General features: G+C 37.2%; 1 protein-coding gene across 5 annotated transcripts in view; it reads right to left on the reverse strand.

Annotated features, from left to right (window-relative positions):
- The window catches only part of PIK3C2G (phosphatidylinositol-4-phosphate 3-kinase catalytic subunit type 2 gamma), a 364684-nt gene that overhangs the window by 241784 nt on the left and 106145 nt on the right, over window positions 1-16755 (reverse strand). For all 5 annotated transcript variants that reach the window (XM_072765938.1, XM_072765941.1, XM_072765940.1 and 2 more), the window contains exons 12-13: window positions 9900-10022; window positions 2788-2919 (exon numbers count right to left, since the gene is read on the reverse strand). In XM_072765938.1, coding sequence (XP_072622039.1) covers window positions 2788-2919; window positions 9900-10022 — 255 coding nt within the window. The remainder of the gene's footprint in view (window positions 1-2787; window positions 2920-9899; window positions 10023-16755) is intronic.

The raw sequence follows: 16755 nt of genomic DNA on the forward strand, positions 1-16755 counted from the left end.
AGATATAAGTGTTTATGACAACTCCACATGGCTAGGTAAGGGCAATTCAAACTGTAATAAGTGACAGATTTAATATGAAATATTTATGGACAGGGGTCATTCTATGAAAGGAAATGAAATTAAGTGGCCTATTTGCTATGATCTGGAAATACCTACATCAAATAAATAGGGTTAAAATCTCTGTCACTCAGAGCAATGAACACAGTGGGAGTCATCACACTCCCTAGTTGCCCTACATGATGGATTTTTGATGTCTTGAAAAGATCTGGATTTCTTAAAATTGTTTAGCCCAGGAGAGAAGCAGATTTTCATGAGAAACGATCTTCTGGAAATATATTTACAAATGCTTATCGAAATGTTCATTGAAATAAGTTTTGTTTTCTGATGTAATGTCTCATCATTCACAATTTCAATCACTTTCCCTTAGGAAAACACTACCTCGTATCAGTCCTAGATGGCATTTCTTAAAGATGAGCATTCACCTAAAAATGTTTACTAATGGTAAGTGATACATGACAAAACAACATGGAGGTAGTATTTTTACTATCATAACTACCTAGAAAAAAAATCTTGAATTTTAGTCTGAAAGACAGATACATTCCAAACTTCTCATATATTTAATGTTTATTGACTGCCTGTTATGTGCAAAGTATTGTATTAAATTATGGAAGGGAATAAAATGGACTGAATTTTTTTAGTGAGTAGCTAGAATTTTTATTCTACAAACAGGCTAGATGTTACAAATACAGCAACTAAAACTTTTTTAAAAACTCACTCAAGAGAAGGAAGGGCACTTATATGGGATCCCTGGGTGGCTCAGCGGTTTGGCGCCTGCCTTTGGCCCAGGGCGTGATCCTGGAAACCCGGGATCTGGTCCCACATCAGGCTCCCTGCATGGAGCCTGCTTCTCTCTCTGCCTGTGTCTCTGCCTCTCTCTCTCTCTCTCTCTCTCTCTCTCTCTGTGTGTGTGTGTGTGTGTCTCTCATGAATAAATAAATTTTAAAAATCTTAAAAAAAAAAAAAGGAAGGGCACTTGTAGAGATGCTCCTAGTGAGAAAATAATGAAAGTTCTTAGCCCACACATCAGATTTTTGAAATATCTTTTAACAGTAGAAGGTATTCCTTTTAGGCTAAATTCATTCTTCTTTTCTTTTCTTTTCTTTTCTTTTCTTTTCTTTTCTTTTCTTTTTCTTTTCTTTTCTTTTCTTCTTTTCTTTTTTTCTTTCTTTCTTTCTTTCTTTCTTTCTTTCTTTCTTTCTTTCTTTCTTTCTTTCTTTCTTTCTCTCTCTCTCTCTCTCTCTCTCTCTCTCTCGTTTTTTTTCATTTTTAAGTAATCTCTACACCCAACATAGGGCTTGAACCTACAACCCTGAGATCAAGAGTCACCTGCTTGGGGCACTTGGATGGTTCAGTTGGTTAAGCATTCAACTCTTGATTTCAACTCTTGATTTCAGCTCATGATCTCTGGGTTGTGAGGTCAAGCCCCACCTTGGGCTCCATGCTCAGTGGGGAGTTGGCCTGAGATTCTCTCTCCCTCAGCCCTCCCCCCCGACATGTTCTCTATTTCTCCAATAAATAGATAAATCTTAAAAAAAAAAAAAAAAAAAAAAGTCACATGCTCTACCGACTGAGCCAGCCTGGCACCTCAGGCTAAGTTTCTTACAGACTTTTGAGACTTTATTCTAAATCTCCTATATGATTTGACTTTTTTTTTTACATTTTTTATATAAATTCAATCTGCCAACATATAGTATAACCCCTGATTTTTTTTCTAGTTCATTTTAGTAAAAAAACCTCTACCAATTGCTTATTTATAAGAGTTACAATGTTAGATGATAGATATCACAAAGATAAATACATTACTGTCCTCAAGAAAAATATATGCAGAAATGGGCTATTGCCTGATTAATCCAAAAAGATGATCTTAAAGATTTACCTTGATTGTTTTGATGATAATTTACTTATAATGACTAAATGTGGGAACAAAAACTGATAAAGAATTTTCTTAGGATTTTTATATTATTTATATCTTACTATCATTTTATATGTTGTAAACATTCTTTATAACAATATTAAAATAGCAATATACATTCTAATTTTTTGAAGGTCCTGTATTTTGTGATTTGGTTGTAAAGCAAGTCCTGCCATGTGAAAAATAATTAAGCTGATTAATTTTAAATATTGTTTTCTTAATAGCACAGGAAACCACATAATTGACTTTATCAAAAAATCTAGTATTAATTGTTCCAAATCGTTATGGTTAAGTCATGAGTTAATTTTGCAATGGCCATTAGTTCTGATAGAGTATCTGAACTTATAGTTGGTTTACTTTTCTGAAAAAATTCATCTTAAAGTTACCAAATATTTTCTTCTTGGCAATGAAAGATCAGAAGACCAGTCACACTGTATAATTTAACTTCAGCCAGAATTCCATGACTCACATGGTTTCTAAATGACAGTATTGATCTAAGTCATTTTGAATTACTAATGCCAGAGAAACTGGCTGGTCAGAAAAGGAAAAGCAATTGAAATTGGTCATGCCAATATCTTTTTATTATAAATGACCCAGTTGACAAGTTGAGCATGAGACCTGTTTATAAAGCCATTTCTACATTTTTGCTTTTCAGTTCCACTTTCAATAGTCATGATTTATATTGAGCTACCTCAATTTTGGAACAAAATGTGTTCTTGATTTTTCATTATGCCATATACTGCAAAATAGTCATTTCCAAGGAGGTTTTTATTGACAGGGGAGCTTTCTTAATAAAAAAAAACTGATATACTTACTCTTTTGGAAACAATGGAAGACAAGTCCAAGCCAGCAAATTGGCATTATTGGTTGCACAGACAATCCCAAACAATCTTATAGTAAGCATGGATTCCCTTGGGAGTGACTTTATTTCAAGAGGAAAGTTGATCCTTAAAATAAAAGGTAAAAGTAAGATTATCTACCCAGTTACAATGATATTTCCATAGATATTTTTTTTTTTTTGGTAATATAATGGTATGTGATAAAATTAACTATTTGAATTGAGGGATCCTTTTGAACTTTTGTGTTTGATCTTTTAAAATGGAAATTTGACAGAAATACACAGAGTAATGAGATTGGTTATCCAATCAATCGGAATTGCTTTAATTATAATTTTGACATGTAAGCTTATTTTAAAAAATTACAATGATTTAAGCATTTACTCTTTGTAAACAGGGAGGAAAAAATGACTAACATTGTCTTAGGAAATGCGGGAAGGAAGGAAATAATTTGAAATGGGTCTTAAACAATAAGTTGGCTACAATTAGATACAGATTTGGAAATGAATATTCCAGGAAGAGGAAAGTATATAGACAAGTCATTTATGTACAGAAAGATTAAGTGTAGCTGAGAAATGGTGAGTAGCTCATTGTGGCGAATGAGGGATATAGTCAGGTTGGTTGGGGAAGTTATAGAGGATGTTGTTGAACAGGTAGGTAGTTGCCAGAATATTTAAGAACTCTGCATACCCAGCAAGGGAATTTAAGCTTTTTCCTAATGGCAAAAGTGAATATTTGAACAAGACATATACAAGTATAGAGCTGTTTACAATTTTAAATGTGAACCATTTTGGGTAATGATGAGATATCCAGGCATTTGGGGAATTATTGCTAACATGTAATGGACATACCAATTTCTGGATAGGTGAAGGAAATTCAAATACAGACCCTGGACAGATTGTAGATATTGGGCAAAACAGTTGGCCAAGAATAAACACAGGATTGCTAATGGTGAGAAAAACTTGAATTCAGGGGATCCCTGGGTGGCGCAGCGGTTTGGCGCCTGCCTTTGGCCCAGGGCGCGATCCTGGAGACCCGGGATCGAATCCCACATCGGGCTCCCGGTGCATGGAGCCTGCTTCTTCCTCCGCCTGTGTCTCTGCCTCTCTCTCTCTCTCTGTGACTATCATAAAAAAAAAAAAAAAAAAAAAAAAAAAAACTTGAATTCAGGTACTGAATCCATCAATATATGAAAGAGAATATCTATAAGTTTCCAAATGACACTATAAAGACTGGGAGGGGTATACTTGGGTGGTTTAAGTACCCAAGAAGAAAAACCTTTGACAGAAAGTTAATAATGTGATTTGAGGTCTCTAATGGTGAGCAGGGAGAAGGATACCTTTCTTTCCTTTCTGGAGTCATCTGTTATATAGAAATGATCATATTCTATTATAAAAATATCAAGACAAATATGGCATTTAGGAGAGATCTATATATGAGACAAGAAAAATGAAAGACATCCAGAAGCTTAGATGGAGCAGTATGTTCACTAGAAAATGAGAATGCTAGGAAGAAATGGAAAAACTGAACAGAGGTTAGCAGATAAGTAAAGAATCAGGGGAACTGTTTCACCAAGGGATGGGAAAAAGAAGAAAAGTGACTGGAAGAGGAAATGGGATAGCTTGTATTGTATGATATCTGATGTATTAGGTATGAGGAATATAAGCAGAGTCCACTGGCTTTGTGATTCCCAGTTGAATTTTGACATCAAATTGTCTAAGCAGTAGGTAATTAGTACAGGACTGATGATGACCAAAGGCAATGTCCAATTGGAAGGTGCTGACTGAGCCTGGCCCAGTTAAGGACTCAGGTTAATATTGAGCATCTTCTCATATTAGGAGCTGGCTGTCTAATTCAAGTAGGGAGAAGTCCTTATTTGAGGTGCTGATAAGACATTGGTGACCCCCTTTTATGAGTGATGGGCCAATATCCAGCCTAAGAAATAATGAGGAGTCAATTCAGCCTAGTGACTATACTGACTTTGAGGAAGTACACATCCATTTCTCCAATATGCTCTTCCCTATGATAAAGAGCCCCAGTTCCAGGGTGGCAATAAAGCAGCTAACAAGAGGGAAGACAGAAGGGCTATTTTAGAGGTAAAATGAATAACTAATATTTGACTGACAGCATATTAGTAGATTAGGATAATGAAGAATTCAAGATAAATTCTAGGCTTCTATATTATGTTATAGTGGATAACTTTAATACAGAAATATAAAAGAAAGAGGAAATTGGGATGGGGTAATATATGCAGGGCATGATATAATTGAATTGATAATAATGCTGAGATGTCAATATGTAACCTGTGTGGAGAGGACAAGTCAGAAGTTTGGATCTGGATATGTCTGCATTCAAATATTGGCCCTATGACTAACAAGCATCATTTTTCCTTATCCATATAATTGATCAAACATTGTATAAGAATAGGTGGCAAATGGTAGGTTGTATATCAGCAATACATTCGTTTTTCAATCAATGATGTAATAATTTATATTAGCCATTGTAGACAGATGAAATTTAATTCTAATCAAAAGTAGGAAAGGAAAATAAAGGAAACACTATGGTGCTAAACTATTTTTTCAAGATTAGCAAAATTTATATTACTAAAAAATTAATTTGTTTTACATTAAGATATACAGAAGTCTTTCTTTTCTCTCTCATTCTTTCCTACTCATAATATTTACTTAAGATAATGTGGACATGGGGATCCCTGAGTGGCTCAGCGATTTAGCACCTACCTTCGGCTTAGCGCCTACCTTCGGCCCAGGGTGTAATCCTGGAGTCCCGGGATCGAGTCCTGCATTGGGTTCCCTGCATGGAGCCTGCTTCTCCCTCTGCCTGTGTCTCTGCCTCTCTCTCTCTCTCTCTCTGTGTTTCTCATGAATAAATAAATAAATAATCTTAAAAAAAAGATAATGTGGACATACTTCTCAGCTTAAAGGAAGCTCTGAAACTCAACACAAAATGTTAATGATCTTGTGGAATGCAGTTATTTCTTGAATGTTCTCTCTTTTACTTGTAATTGATTTTCTATTCAGTTTTCATATATCTATGCTAGAATGGAAGCTATAATTTCACTTTATTCCTCTCATAATCTACAGTATTCTTTTTCTCATTGAGTCTGGCTTCTTCATGTATAACTTCACTTATTAGTGAGCTTTCATATCAAGAATGACAAAAATTCATTAAGTTACAGTGAATAGTTACTGTCAATCTCCAGTTTGTCATTTTTATTAATAAAAATAAATTATTCTATGGTAGGAATACATGCTCCCTAAATATTTATTCATTTCTTGAATATATATGGACTTTTAAAGCTAGAATAATCTCTCACTCACTGGGAAATCTTTTTTTTTTTTTTTAGCTTCTACATAGCTAGTAAATAAGTCAAATGAATGAACTTTTAGACAAAAAAAAAAAAGAAGAAAAATACTTTAAGGGACAATTCAATAAGTGGAGTTGAATTCCTTCTTTTTACGTAAGCAGCTGTCATAGACCTTAAGTTTTAACCATATATTTGCCTTACTCTACTGTTGAAAAGGAATAATTATTAAAAGTTTTCTGAAATGTGTTTTTCTTCTATCAGAGATAGTTTTCCTAAGATTGGAGTAAGTTTTTCATAGTGATAATGGGAAACTTAATAAAGTCACAATGTTTAGAACTCACAATGTTTAATACTGATATATAACAATGAACCACTGTAAGGACTTTGATTTTTGTGAATGAAACAGAGAGCCATTTCAGGATTTTTAAACAGAATAATGACATAGCCTGACTTATATTTTAAAAGAAATCACTTTAGCCACTGTGTGAGAAGGACTATAGGAGCTGCAAGAGAAGTAGGGAGACCATTATATAGCTACTGTGGTAATTCAGGGGAGAGGGAATAGGGGCCTAGGCCACTGAAAGTGATGAGAAGTAATGGTTTGGAAATATTTTGAAGGTAGAGCCTGTAGGATTTCCTGTACATGGGGTCTGAGAAAAGGAGATTCAGAGTAAGGATATGACCTGAACAACCGGAACTGAAAAGGATCATCCAGGGTGGCTATCCATGGATGGAACAAGTTTGGAATGTAAGGTTAAGAGTATTGTTTTAGACATGTTGAATGTATATGTATGGAGTCACAGACTGGGTTTGTGATATAATTTTTGGAGATGTTGGCATATAGATGGCATTTTATGCTATGTAATGATAAGAGAGAAATAAAGAAGCAAGGTAAATACAACAGAAAAGAGGCATAGTGCTGAGACCATGATCAGCCTGGGGAAAGAAAAGAAGATAGAGAAGGAATGTCCAGTATAGCAGAAGGAAAGTGAAAAGAATATGGGAGCCAAGACTGAGGGTGAGATCAACAGTGCTATATGCTCCTAAATAGATCATGTAAGATGAAGACTGAGAAATCAACACTAGATTCAACTGTGCAGGTCACTAGTGATTCCATTGGGCAATTTCAGTGAAGCAGAGGTGATGAAAGCCTAATTAGAGTATATTTTAGAGCAGAGGGGGAAAAAAAAAAGACTAAACAAAGTGAATATACACAATTCTCTGGAAGGGTTTTGCCCTAAAGCAGAGGGGGTAAATGAGGTGGCTGCTGGTAAGAGAATGGAATAGAACTTTGTTCTTTAAAATTGAAGATGCAAGAAGTATTTACAAAACATAAATATTCTGTCAAGGATTTTATATGTTTTAAGAAACAGTGTAGAAATCACAGTAAAAATATTAGCTTTGGAGTCAGAGTAGGTCTGAGCAGTAGTTCTGCCATTTACTAATTGTGGGACCTAGGGCAAGTTAATTAAGCTTTATAAACCTCAATATTCTGATCCTTAAAAAAGGATGATAATATCTGATTCATATTTTTATTGTTAAGGTGAGATAATGTATTTGGGATATACTATGATGATTGAAATATGTAGTCAAAATCTATGTCATATATTACTAAACAACAAAGTTTCTGTCCTTAAGTGTACAGTCTAGTAATGAAATGTATAATCAATTATAGTTAATAGATATATGTTAATAAAATATATAAAAATACAACAGGCACCTAAGAATGGTAAATAACTATTTTTTAAATGAAAGGAAATAAAATGATTCTAGGTTGAAGTCACTAACTATACTATTGGGGGAAGCAAAAAACCCACAGGAAAGATAATACATGTACAGTCCTGAAGGAAGAGAAGAATAATATATCAGTGTAGTTTTTCTAAGAACACTAATGATTTTCAACTTTTTTGGGGAATTTGGGGGAGGCAGATTTTTAAAAAATTGACTTTAGAATTAGTATGTTTTTTCTTGAATTGTTTAAATCATAGCACATATCCATCAGCTGAAAATTAATCTGATTTTTTGAAATAGCTAGGAGTAAGTTTTAATTAAGTCAGAAGAATAATTTTGTCATTGAGCAGATTAATAACATTTTTAAAAGAATCACTTGTTACATGAAATTCACTCATTTGCTGAAGAACACTTACTGAATTCTTTATCTCAATCTGCTTATGCTGCTATTGACAGAATGAACAATTTTAAAAAGAAAATAAAATGACAAAAACAAAGCAAAAAGATCTTTGTATCATATGACAAAAGCAAACAGAAATATAAGCAAACACATTCAGTAAGGGACCATAAGTGAGGAGACCGAGGTTCACATCAACCAACAAAAATGGCCAATTATTTCAATGATACAAAAAGGAGTTTACAGAGAAGGTGAAAAAGTGTCTTGAAAGATAATTAGGTGTTCCCAAGGTGGGCAGTAAAGGCACTGTGCTCTTCACAGAAGAAGACCCCTTGTAGAGGCATATTTCTCAGTTTAAATTAGGGTAAAGAGATCAGATACAGAATGACTGGAGTGGAGCTAACTTAGGAGACAAAGGTGCAGAGGTAGGCAGGGGCCAAACCACTGAGAGCCTTGTGTGCTTTGATAAAGGATTTGTATTTTACCTTATGAAAATTGGGGAACCACTGAAGAATTTTACAAGCAGAATTCATTCTGTGCAATAGAAGAGGATTTTGTAATTGAAGATCAGGTCTTTAGTCAAAGGAATTAAGAATCTAATCAAAGAAGGGAAGATAAATGTCATAGTCCTAGAGGAAAGAGGAACTGCTTTTGCATAGAAGGAAAAAATTGAAGGCCACATGTCATGTGCCCATTGATTGTGGTAACACTAAGATTAGGATAAATGGTGCTATATAATGCCATCCTGAGAGTCCCAGAAATTGCAGCACATATTTCTCAGTGAAAAAGCACAATACCGGGGAGTCAAATCATCTCCCAAGAAAGCCAGATCCGGTGAAAGGGCTGATGGACAGTGGGTTAGTTTTCTTCTATATGAGGTGGAAAGAAAATTGGCTGTCTGTGTAGTATTAGAAACCCTAGAGAAATGACTGATAGCTAGTGGAACAGTGTCATAGGAACAGCAAGGAAAAGTGGAAGTAATCACGAAGTAGCCATAGATAGGGCCTGTGAGCCCCCTGAGATTCTGAGTAAAGTAAGGACTTGAGGAGGTGGGAGGGGGACAGAGGAGAGCAAGAACAAATGAATTGTGTTAAGAAGGTCCTTTTTTCATCTTTATTTAATGCCTCTATACAATGAGAAAGTAGGAGCCAGTCACCCAAAACTAGATGGTAGTTTACACATGCATAGATAATTATTATCAAAAAACTTGCCTGTATTAATAAATGTATAATTGGCTTTCATGGGAAAAGACAGTACATGAGTACATGTTATTAGGTATTTCTTTCGTCGTTGGTATATCCGGATTCTACTTGTCCCAATCCCCAATAGAGGGTATCTCTTATATCCACAGTCTGTGAAGGATTAATAATTCTGTTTTCTCCAATTTCCTTTTTTGATCAGTTAGGTAATGTGGATTGGACATTTCTCTAGGTTTCTCAATGGACTTTTATCTGTTGACCTCTATGGTCCCGTTATCTATTAGCATGAATGTATTTGTCCATCACTGAATCACATCAACTTTCAATATTTACAAAAAAAAAAAAAAAAATCATACCTTCTACCTAAGAAAAAAAGGGAAAAAATAATCCTTGATCTTTTTTAGATAAATGATACTGCCAAAATAAAGATTAAACTTACGTTTCATTCCAGTTGATCAAGAGAAAAAACAATTTTTTGAATGGAATATTTCTGTAGCTTCTCACTTGACACAACTTCTTTCCAGCATATGTAAGGCAACAGGAAAAAGAAAATGCTTTATAGCTAGGAAAAAAAAAAAAAGATTCCATAAGCTAAAAACCATAAAGAAACCAGTTTTCTATATGGATCAATCATTTTTATAAGTTAAAAGTCAAAAGATAAATTTATACCTACTTGTATAAAGCAAACTTCATCTTTTTAAAAGCCTTTATTTATTAGAGAGAGAGAGGGAGCATGAGAGTGGGGAGAGGGAGAAGCAGACTCCTCACTGAGTGGGGAGCCCAATGCAGGACTTGATCCTGGGATTTGAGGATTGTGACCTGAGCCAAAGGCAAAGGCTTAACTGACTGAGCTACCCAGGCGCTGTAAAGCGTGCTTTAAAAATTACTTAAAAAATTTATGTTGGGTGACATCAGCAAGATGGTATAATAGAAAGCCCCAGACTTTCTTTTCCCCATGGAAACAACCCAAGTCAACAATACACAGATTAATTCTCTTTGTGAGAAATTCAGAAATTAAAAGCTCTTGCACTCCAGATAAGTAACATAGAAATCAGTGAGAAATTTTGTGGCACTCCTTTTCCAGAACTCCTTACCTAGCAGAATGCAGTGTAATCAGGAGGAAACTCCCAACTCCCAGCTTTTCCCTGGGGTAGGAAGGAGAAAACTGGAAAATATGTCTAGCATTCAGACTTTTTAAGAAGCTATCCAAGGGACTAGTTTCTGTCCTGTCTAAATCTAAATGCTGCATAGGAATAGGTGCCAGTTTGGGAGCCTCTGAGAGCAAAGCCAATGGTTTGAACTAGCACAACACAAATTCAGTTGCCACTGTCCCTTCACTGTGCAAAATGAACAGGAAAAAATCTCCAACTTCTGGCTTCTTTGGGGGGAAAAAAAGAGTTGGAGTATGTGTCTAGTATTCCAGCTCTTTGGATGGTGGCCTGAGGGACTGGTTTCTGTCTTACCCAACTCATAGCATAGTGAAACCTGGCATACTCTAAATGCCATGGAGCTACTGAGAAACAAAAACAGCTGGGGATGGGACACCTGGGTGGTTCAGTGTGTTCTTTTGAAATCAAATTATCAAATTATCTGCCTTCAGCTCAGGTCATGATCCCCTGCTGAGCTCCCTGCTCAGTGGGGAATCTCCTTCTCCTTCTGTCCCTCTTGTTCTCATGCTCACTCTCTCAAATACATAAAATCTTAAAACAAACAAACAAACAAAAAAGAGCTGGGGAGCTTACAGCCGCACTTGGGGACTTGTAGTACCACAGACAGACACAAGGGGGAATAAGAAATTATAAATTTCTGAAAAAAGAAGCAAAATCTCCATAATTAGGAATTTACAACACACAAATCCACAGGAGAGAAAAGGTTTGAAAGGCCCCCAAATCTTTAGTTGTGCTGATTGGTGACATTCTTTCCCTGTATGAAACCAATCTATAAAGACTGTATTTTTTTAAAATGCACAGACACCAGTACAAAGTAATAAGGCATGCAAAGATAGCGGGAAATATGGTCCAACTAAAGGAATAATATAAATCTCTAGAAACTAACCTTAAGTAAATCAAAGTATATGAATTATTTGACAGAGAATTCAAAATAATCATCATAAAGATGCTCAACAAGCTCAGGAAAATGATGCATGAACAAAATAAGATTATAAACAAAGCGGCAGAAAATATTAAAAAGAACCACATAGAAATTTTGGAACTGAAGAATATAATAACTGAATTGAAAAAATAATCACTAGAAAGGTTTAAGAGTAGACCTGATCAAGCAGAAGAAAGAATCAGTGAACTCAAATATAGGTCAGTTGAAGTTATTCAATCAGAGGAACAAAAAGAAGAATGAAGAATAGTAAAGAAACCTTAGAGGACTTATGGGACACCATCAACTGAAGAAATATACATAGTATGTGAGTCCCAGAAAGAGAAGATAGAGAAAAAGAGGCAGAAAGCTTATAAGAAATGATGGATGAAAAGTTTTCAATTGTGTGGAAGGAAACGGACATCTAGATTCAAGAAGCCCCACAAACCAAATTAGGATGAGCCCAAAGAAGATCGCACTAGAACACGTTAAAATCAAATTATCAAAAGCCAAAGACAAAGAATTTTTAAAGCAGCTAAAAAAAAAAAAAAAAAAAAAAAAATGACCCACCACATAAAAGAGAGATCTCGTAAGATCATCAGCATATGGTTCAGAAGAACCCTTGAAGGCCAGAAGGAGGTAGGGTGATATATACTTAAAATTCTGAAAGAAAATATTGCTAATCAAGAATATTATATCTGGGAAGACTGGGTGGCTCAGCGGTTTAGTGCCGCCTTCAGCCCAGGGCCTGATCCTGGAGACCTAGGATCGAGTCCCACATCAGGCTCCCTGCATGGAGCCTGCTTCTCCCTCTGCCTGAGTTTCTGCCTCGCTCTCTCTCTCTCTCTGTGTCTCTCATGAATAAATAAATAAAATCTTAAATAAAAAATAAAAATAAATAAATAAATAAAAAGAATATTATATCTGGCAAAAGTGTCCTTCAAAAATAAAGGAGAAAGAAATACTTTCCCAGATAAATAAAACCTGAGGAATTTCATCACATTGACTCCTGATTTACAAGAAAGGCTAAAAGCAGTCCTTTAAAGTTGAAAAGATATTAGCTAGATAGCAACACAAAAGCATACAAAAAGGACAAAGGTCACTGGTAAGGATAAATAAATATGTAGATAAATACAGAATACAGTAAAACACTTTAGTAATGGTGCATGAACAACTAAACTCAGGTATAGAATGTAAAGGACAAAATGTTAAGAAAAATACTATAATCATAAAAATATGTAAAAACGGGGGGGAGCGGCAAGATGGCGGAAGAGTAGGGTCCCAAGTCACCTGTCCCCACCAAATTACCTATATAACCTTCAAATCATCCTGAAAATCTATGAATTCGGCCTGAGATTCAAAGAGAGAACAGCTGAAATGCTACGGTGAGAAGAGTTTGCGCTTCTATCAAGGTAAGAAGACGGGGGAAAAGAAATAAAGAAACAAAAGGCATCCAAGGGGGATGGGCCCCGCGAGTGCCCCCAGGACAGGAAAGCCCCAGCCCGGAGAAGCAGGAGCTGCACCAACCTTCCCGGACAGAAAGGGACTCGCAGGGAGTTAGAGCAGGACCCCAGGAGGGTGGGGATGTCCTCAGGCTCCCTGGGACACTAACAGACACCTGTGCCCTGGGGAGAGTGCACCGCGGAGCTCCCTAAAGGGCTGGAGCGTGCGCCCGGCTGGACCTGGGAGCAGCTCGGAGGGGCTCGGGCGGTGGCTCCGCAGAGGGGGCTGCGGGGCGGGAGCGCAAATCCAACAGCGCAGGCCCGGGAGCACAGGGGCCGGGGACACAGCCCAGGAGCCGACCTCCCCGGGGACAGGCAGAGGCCAGGAGGGCCCTGGACAGCAAGGACGCTCCTGCCCCGCCCAGAGCCTCCAGGCCCTGCATGGAGAGCTCTGGAGTTACTGCGGCAGCTGACCCTAGGGCTCCAGAGCTGGCCACCACCACTGTGGTTGTTCCTCCTGGGGCCTCACGGGGTAAACAACCCCCATTGAGCCCTGCACCAGGCAGGGGGCAGAGTAGCTCCCCCAAGTGCTAACACCTGAAAATCAGCACAACAGGCCCCTCCCCCAGAAGATCAGCTAGCTAGACGCACAACAGAAATATTCCCCGTTTTTTTTTTTTTTTGATTTCTGTTTGCTTCCCCCACCCTTTTTCCTTTCTCTTTTTCTTCTCTTTTTTCCTTTTTTTCTTTTTTCTTTTTCTCTTTTCTTTCCTTCTTTCTCTCCTCTCTTTTTCTCCTTTTCCCAATACAACTTGTTTTTGGCCACTCTGCACTGAGCAAAATGACTAGAAGGAAAAACTCACCTCAAAAGAAAGAATCACAAACAGTCCTCTCTCCCACAGAGTTACAAAATATGGATTACAATTCAATGTCAGAAAGCCAATTCAGAAGCACTATTATACAGCTACTGGTGGCTCTAGAAAAAACCATAAAGGACTCAAGAGACTTCATGACTGCAGAATTTAGATCCAATCAGGCAGAAATTAAAAATCAATTAAATGAGATGCAATCCAAGCTAGAAGTCCTAACGACGAGGCTTAACGAGGTGGAAGAACGAGTGAGTGACATAGAAGACAAGTTGATGGCAAAGAGGAAAACTGAGGAAAAAAAGAGACAGACAAAAGACCATGAGGATAGATTAAGAGAAATAAATGACAGTCTGAGGAAGAAATACCTACGTCTAATTGGGGGTCCCGAAGGCGCCGAAAGGGCCAGAGGGCCAGAATATGTATTTGAACGAATCCTAGCTGAAAACTTTCCAAATCTGGGAAGGGAAACAGGCATTCAGATCAAGGAAATAGAGAGATCCCACCCTAAAATCAATAAAAACCGTTCAACACCTCGACATTTAATAGTGAAGCTTGCAAAGGAGAATTATAGACCAATATCCCTGATGAACATGGATGCAAAAATTCTCAACAAGATACTAGCCAATAGGATCCAACAATACATTAAGAAAATTATTCACCATGACCAAGTAGGATTTATCCCCGGGACACAAGGCTGGTTCAACACTCTTAAAACAATCAATGTGATTCATCATATCAGCAAGAGAAAAACCAAGAACCATATGATCCTCTCATTAGATGCAGAGAAAGCATGTGACAAAATATAGCATCCATTCCTGATCAAAACTCTTCAGAGTGTTGGGATAGAGGGAACATTCCTCAACATCTTAAAAGCCATCTATGAAAAGCCCACAACAAATATCATTCTCAATGGGAAGCACTGGGAGCCTTTCCCCTAAGATCAGGAACAAGACAGGAATGTCCACTCTCACCACTGCTATTCAACATAGTTCTGGAAGTCCTCGCCTCAGCCATCAGGCAACAAAAAGACATTAAAGGCATTCAAATTGGCAAAGAAGAAGTCAAACTCTCCCTCTTCACCGATGACATGATACTCTACATAGAAAACCCAAAAGCCTCCACCCCAAGATTGCTAGAACTCAAACGGCAATTTGGCAGCATGGCAGGATACAAAATCAATGTCCAGAAGTCAGTGGCATTTCTATACACTAACAATGAGACTGAAGAAAGAGAAATAAGGAGTCAATCCCATTTAAAATTGCACCCAAAAGCATAAGATACCTAGGAATAAACCTAACCAAAGAGGTAAAGGATCTATACCCTAAAAACTATAGAACACTTCTGAAAGAAATTGAGGAAGACACAAAGAGATGGAAAAAAAATCCATGCTCATGGATTGGAAGAATTAATATTGTGAAAATGTCAATGTTACCCAGGGCAATTTACACGTTTAATGCAATCCCTATCAAAATACCATGGACTTTCTTCAGAGAGTTAGAACAAATTATTTTAAGAGTTGTGTGGAATCAGAAAAGACCTCGAATAGCCAGGGGAATTTTAAAAAAGAAAACCATAGCTGGGGGCATCACAATGCCAGATTTCAGGTTGTACTACAAAGCTGTGGTCATCAAGACAGTGTGGTACTGGCACAAAAACAGACACATAGATCAATGGAACAAAATAGAGAATCCAGAAGTGGACCCTCAACTTTATGGTCAACTAATATTCGATAAAGGAGGAAAGACTATCCATTGGAAGAAAGACAGTCTCTTCAATAAATGGTGTTGGGAAAATTAGACATCCACATGCAGAAGAATGAAACTAGACTGCTCTCTTCACCAGACACAAAGATAAACTCAAAATGGATGAAAGATCTAAATGTGAGACAGGATTCCATCAAAATCCTAGAGGAGAACACAGGCAACACCCTTTTTGAACTTGGCCACAGTAACTTCTTGCAAGATACATCCACAAAGGCAAAAGAAACAAAAGCAAAAATGAACTATTGGGACTTCATCAAGATAAGAAGCTTTTGCACAGCAAAGGATACAGTCAACAAAACTAAAAGACAACCTACAGAATGGGAGAAGATATTTGCAAATGACGTATCCGATAAAGGGCTAGTTTCCAAGATCTATAAAGAACTTATTAAACTCAACACCAAAGAAACAAACAATCCAATCATGAAATGGGCAAAAGACATGAAGAGAAATCTCACAGAGGAAGACATAGACATGGCCAACACGCACATGAGAAAATGCTCCACATCACTGGCCATCAGGGAAATACAAATCAAAACCACAATGAGATACCACCTCACACCAGTGAGAATGGGGAAAATTAACAAGGCAGGAAAGAACAAATGTTGGAGAGGATGCGGAGAAAAGGGAACCCTCTTACACTGTTGGTGGGAATGTGAACTGGTGCAGCCACTCTGGAAAACTGTGTGGAGGTTCCTCAAAGAGTTAAAAATAGACCTGCCCTACGACCCAGCAATTGCACTGTTGGGGATTTACCCCAAAGATACAGATGCAGTGAAATGCTGGGACACCTGCACCCCAATGTTTATAGCAGCAATGTCCACGATAGCCAAACTGTGGAAGGAGCCTCTGTGTCCATCGAAAGATGAGTGGATAAAGAAGATGTGGTTTATGTATACAATGGAATATTACTCAGCCATTAGAAATGACAAATACCCACCATTTGCTTCGACGTGGATGGAACTGGAGGGTATTATGCTGAGTGAAATAAGTCAATCGGAGAAGGACAAACATTATATGTTCTCATTCATTTGGGGAATATAAATAATAGTGAAAGGGAATAGAAGGGAAGGGAGAAGAAATAGGTAGGAAATATCAGAAAGGGAGACGAACATAAAGACTCCTAACTCTGGGAA

The sequence above is a fragment of the Vulpes vulpes genome, chromosome 8, assembly GCF_048418805.1.
Source record: "Vulpes vulpes isolate BD-2025 chromosome 8, VulVul3, whole genome shotgun sequence".
Classification (NCBI taxonomy): domain Eukaryota; kingdom Metazoa; phylum Chordata; class Mammalia; order Carnivora; family Canidae; genus Vulpes; species Vulpes vulpes.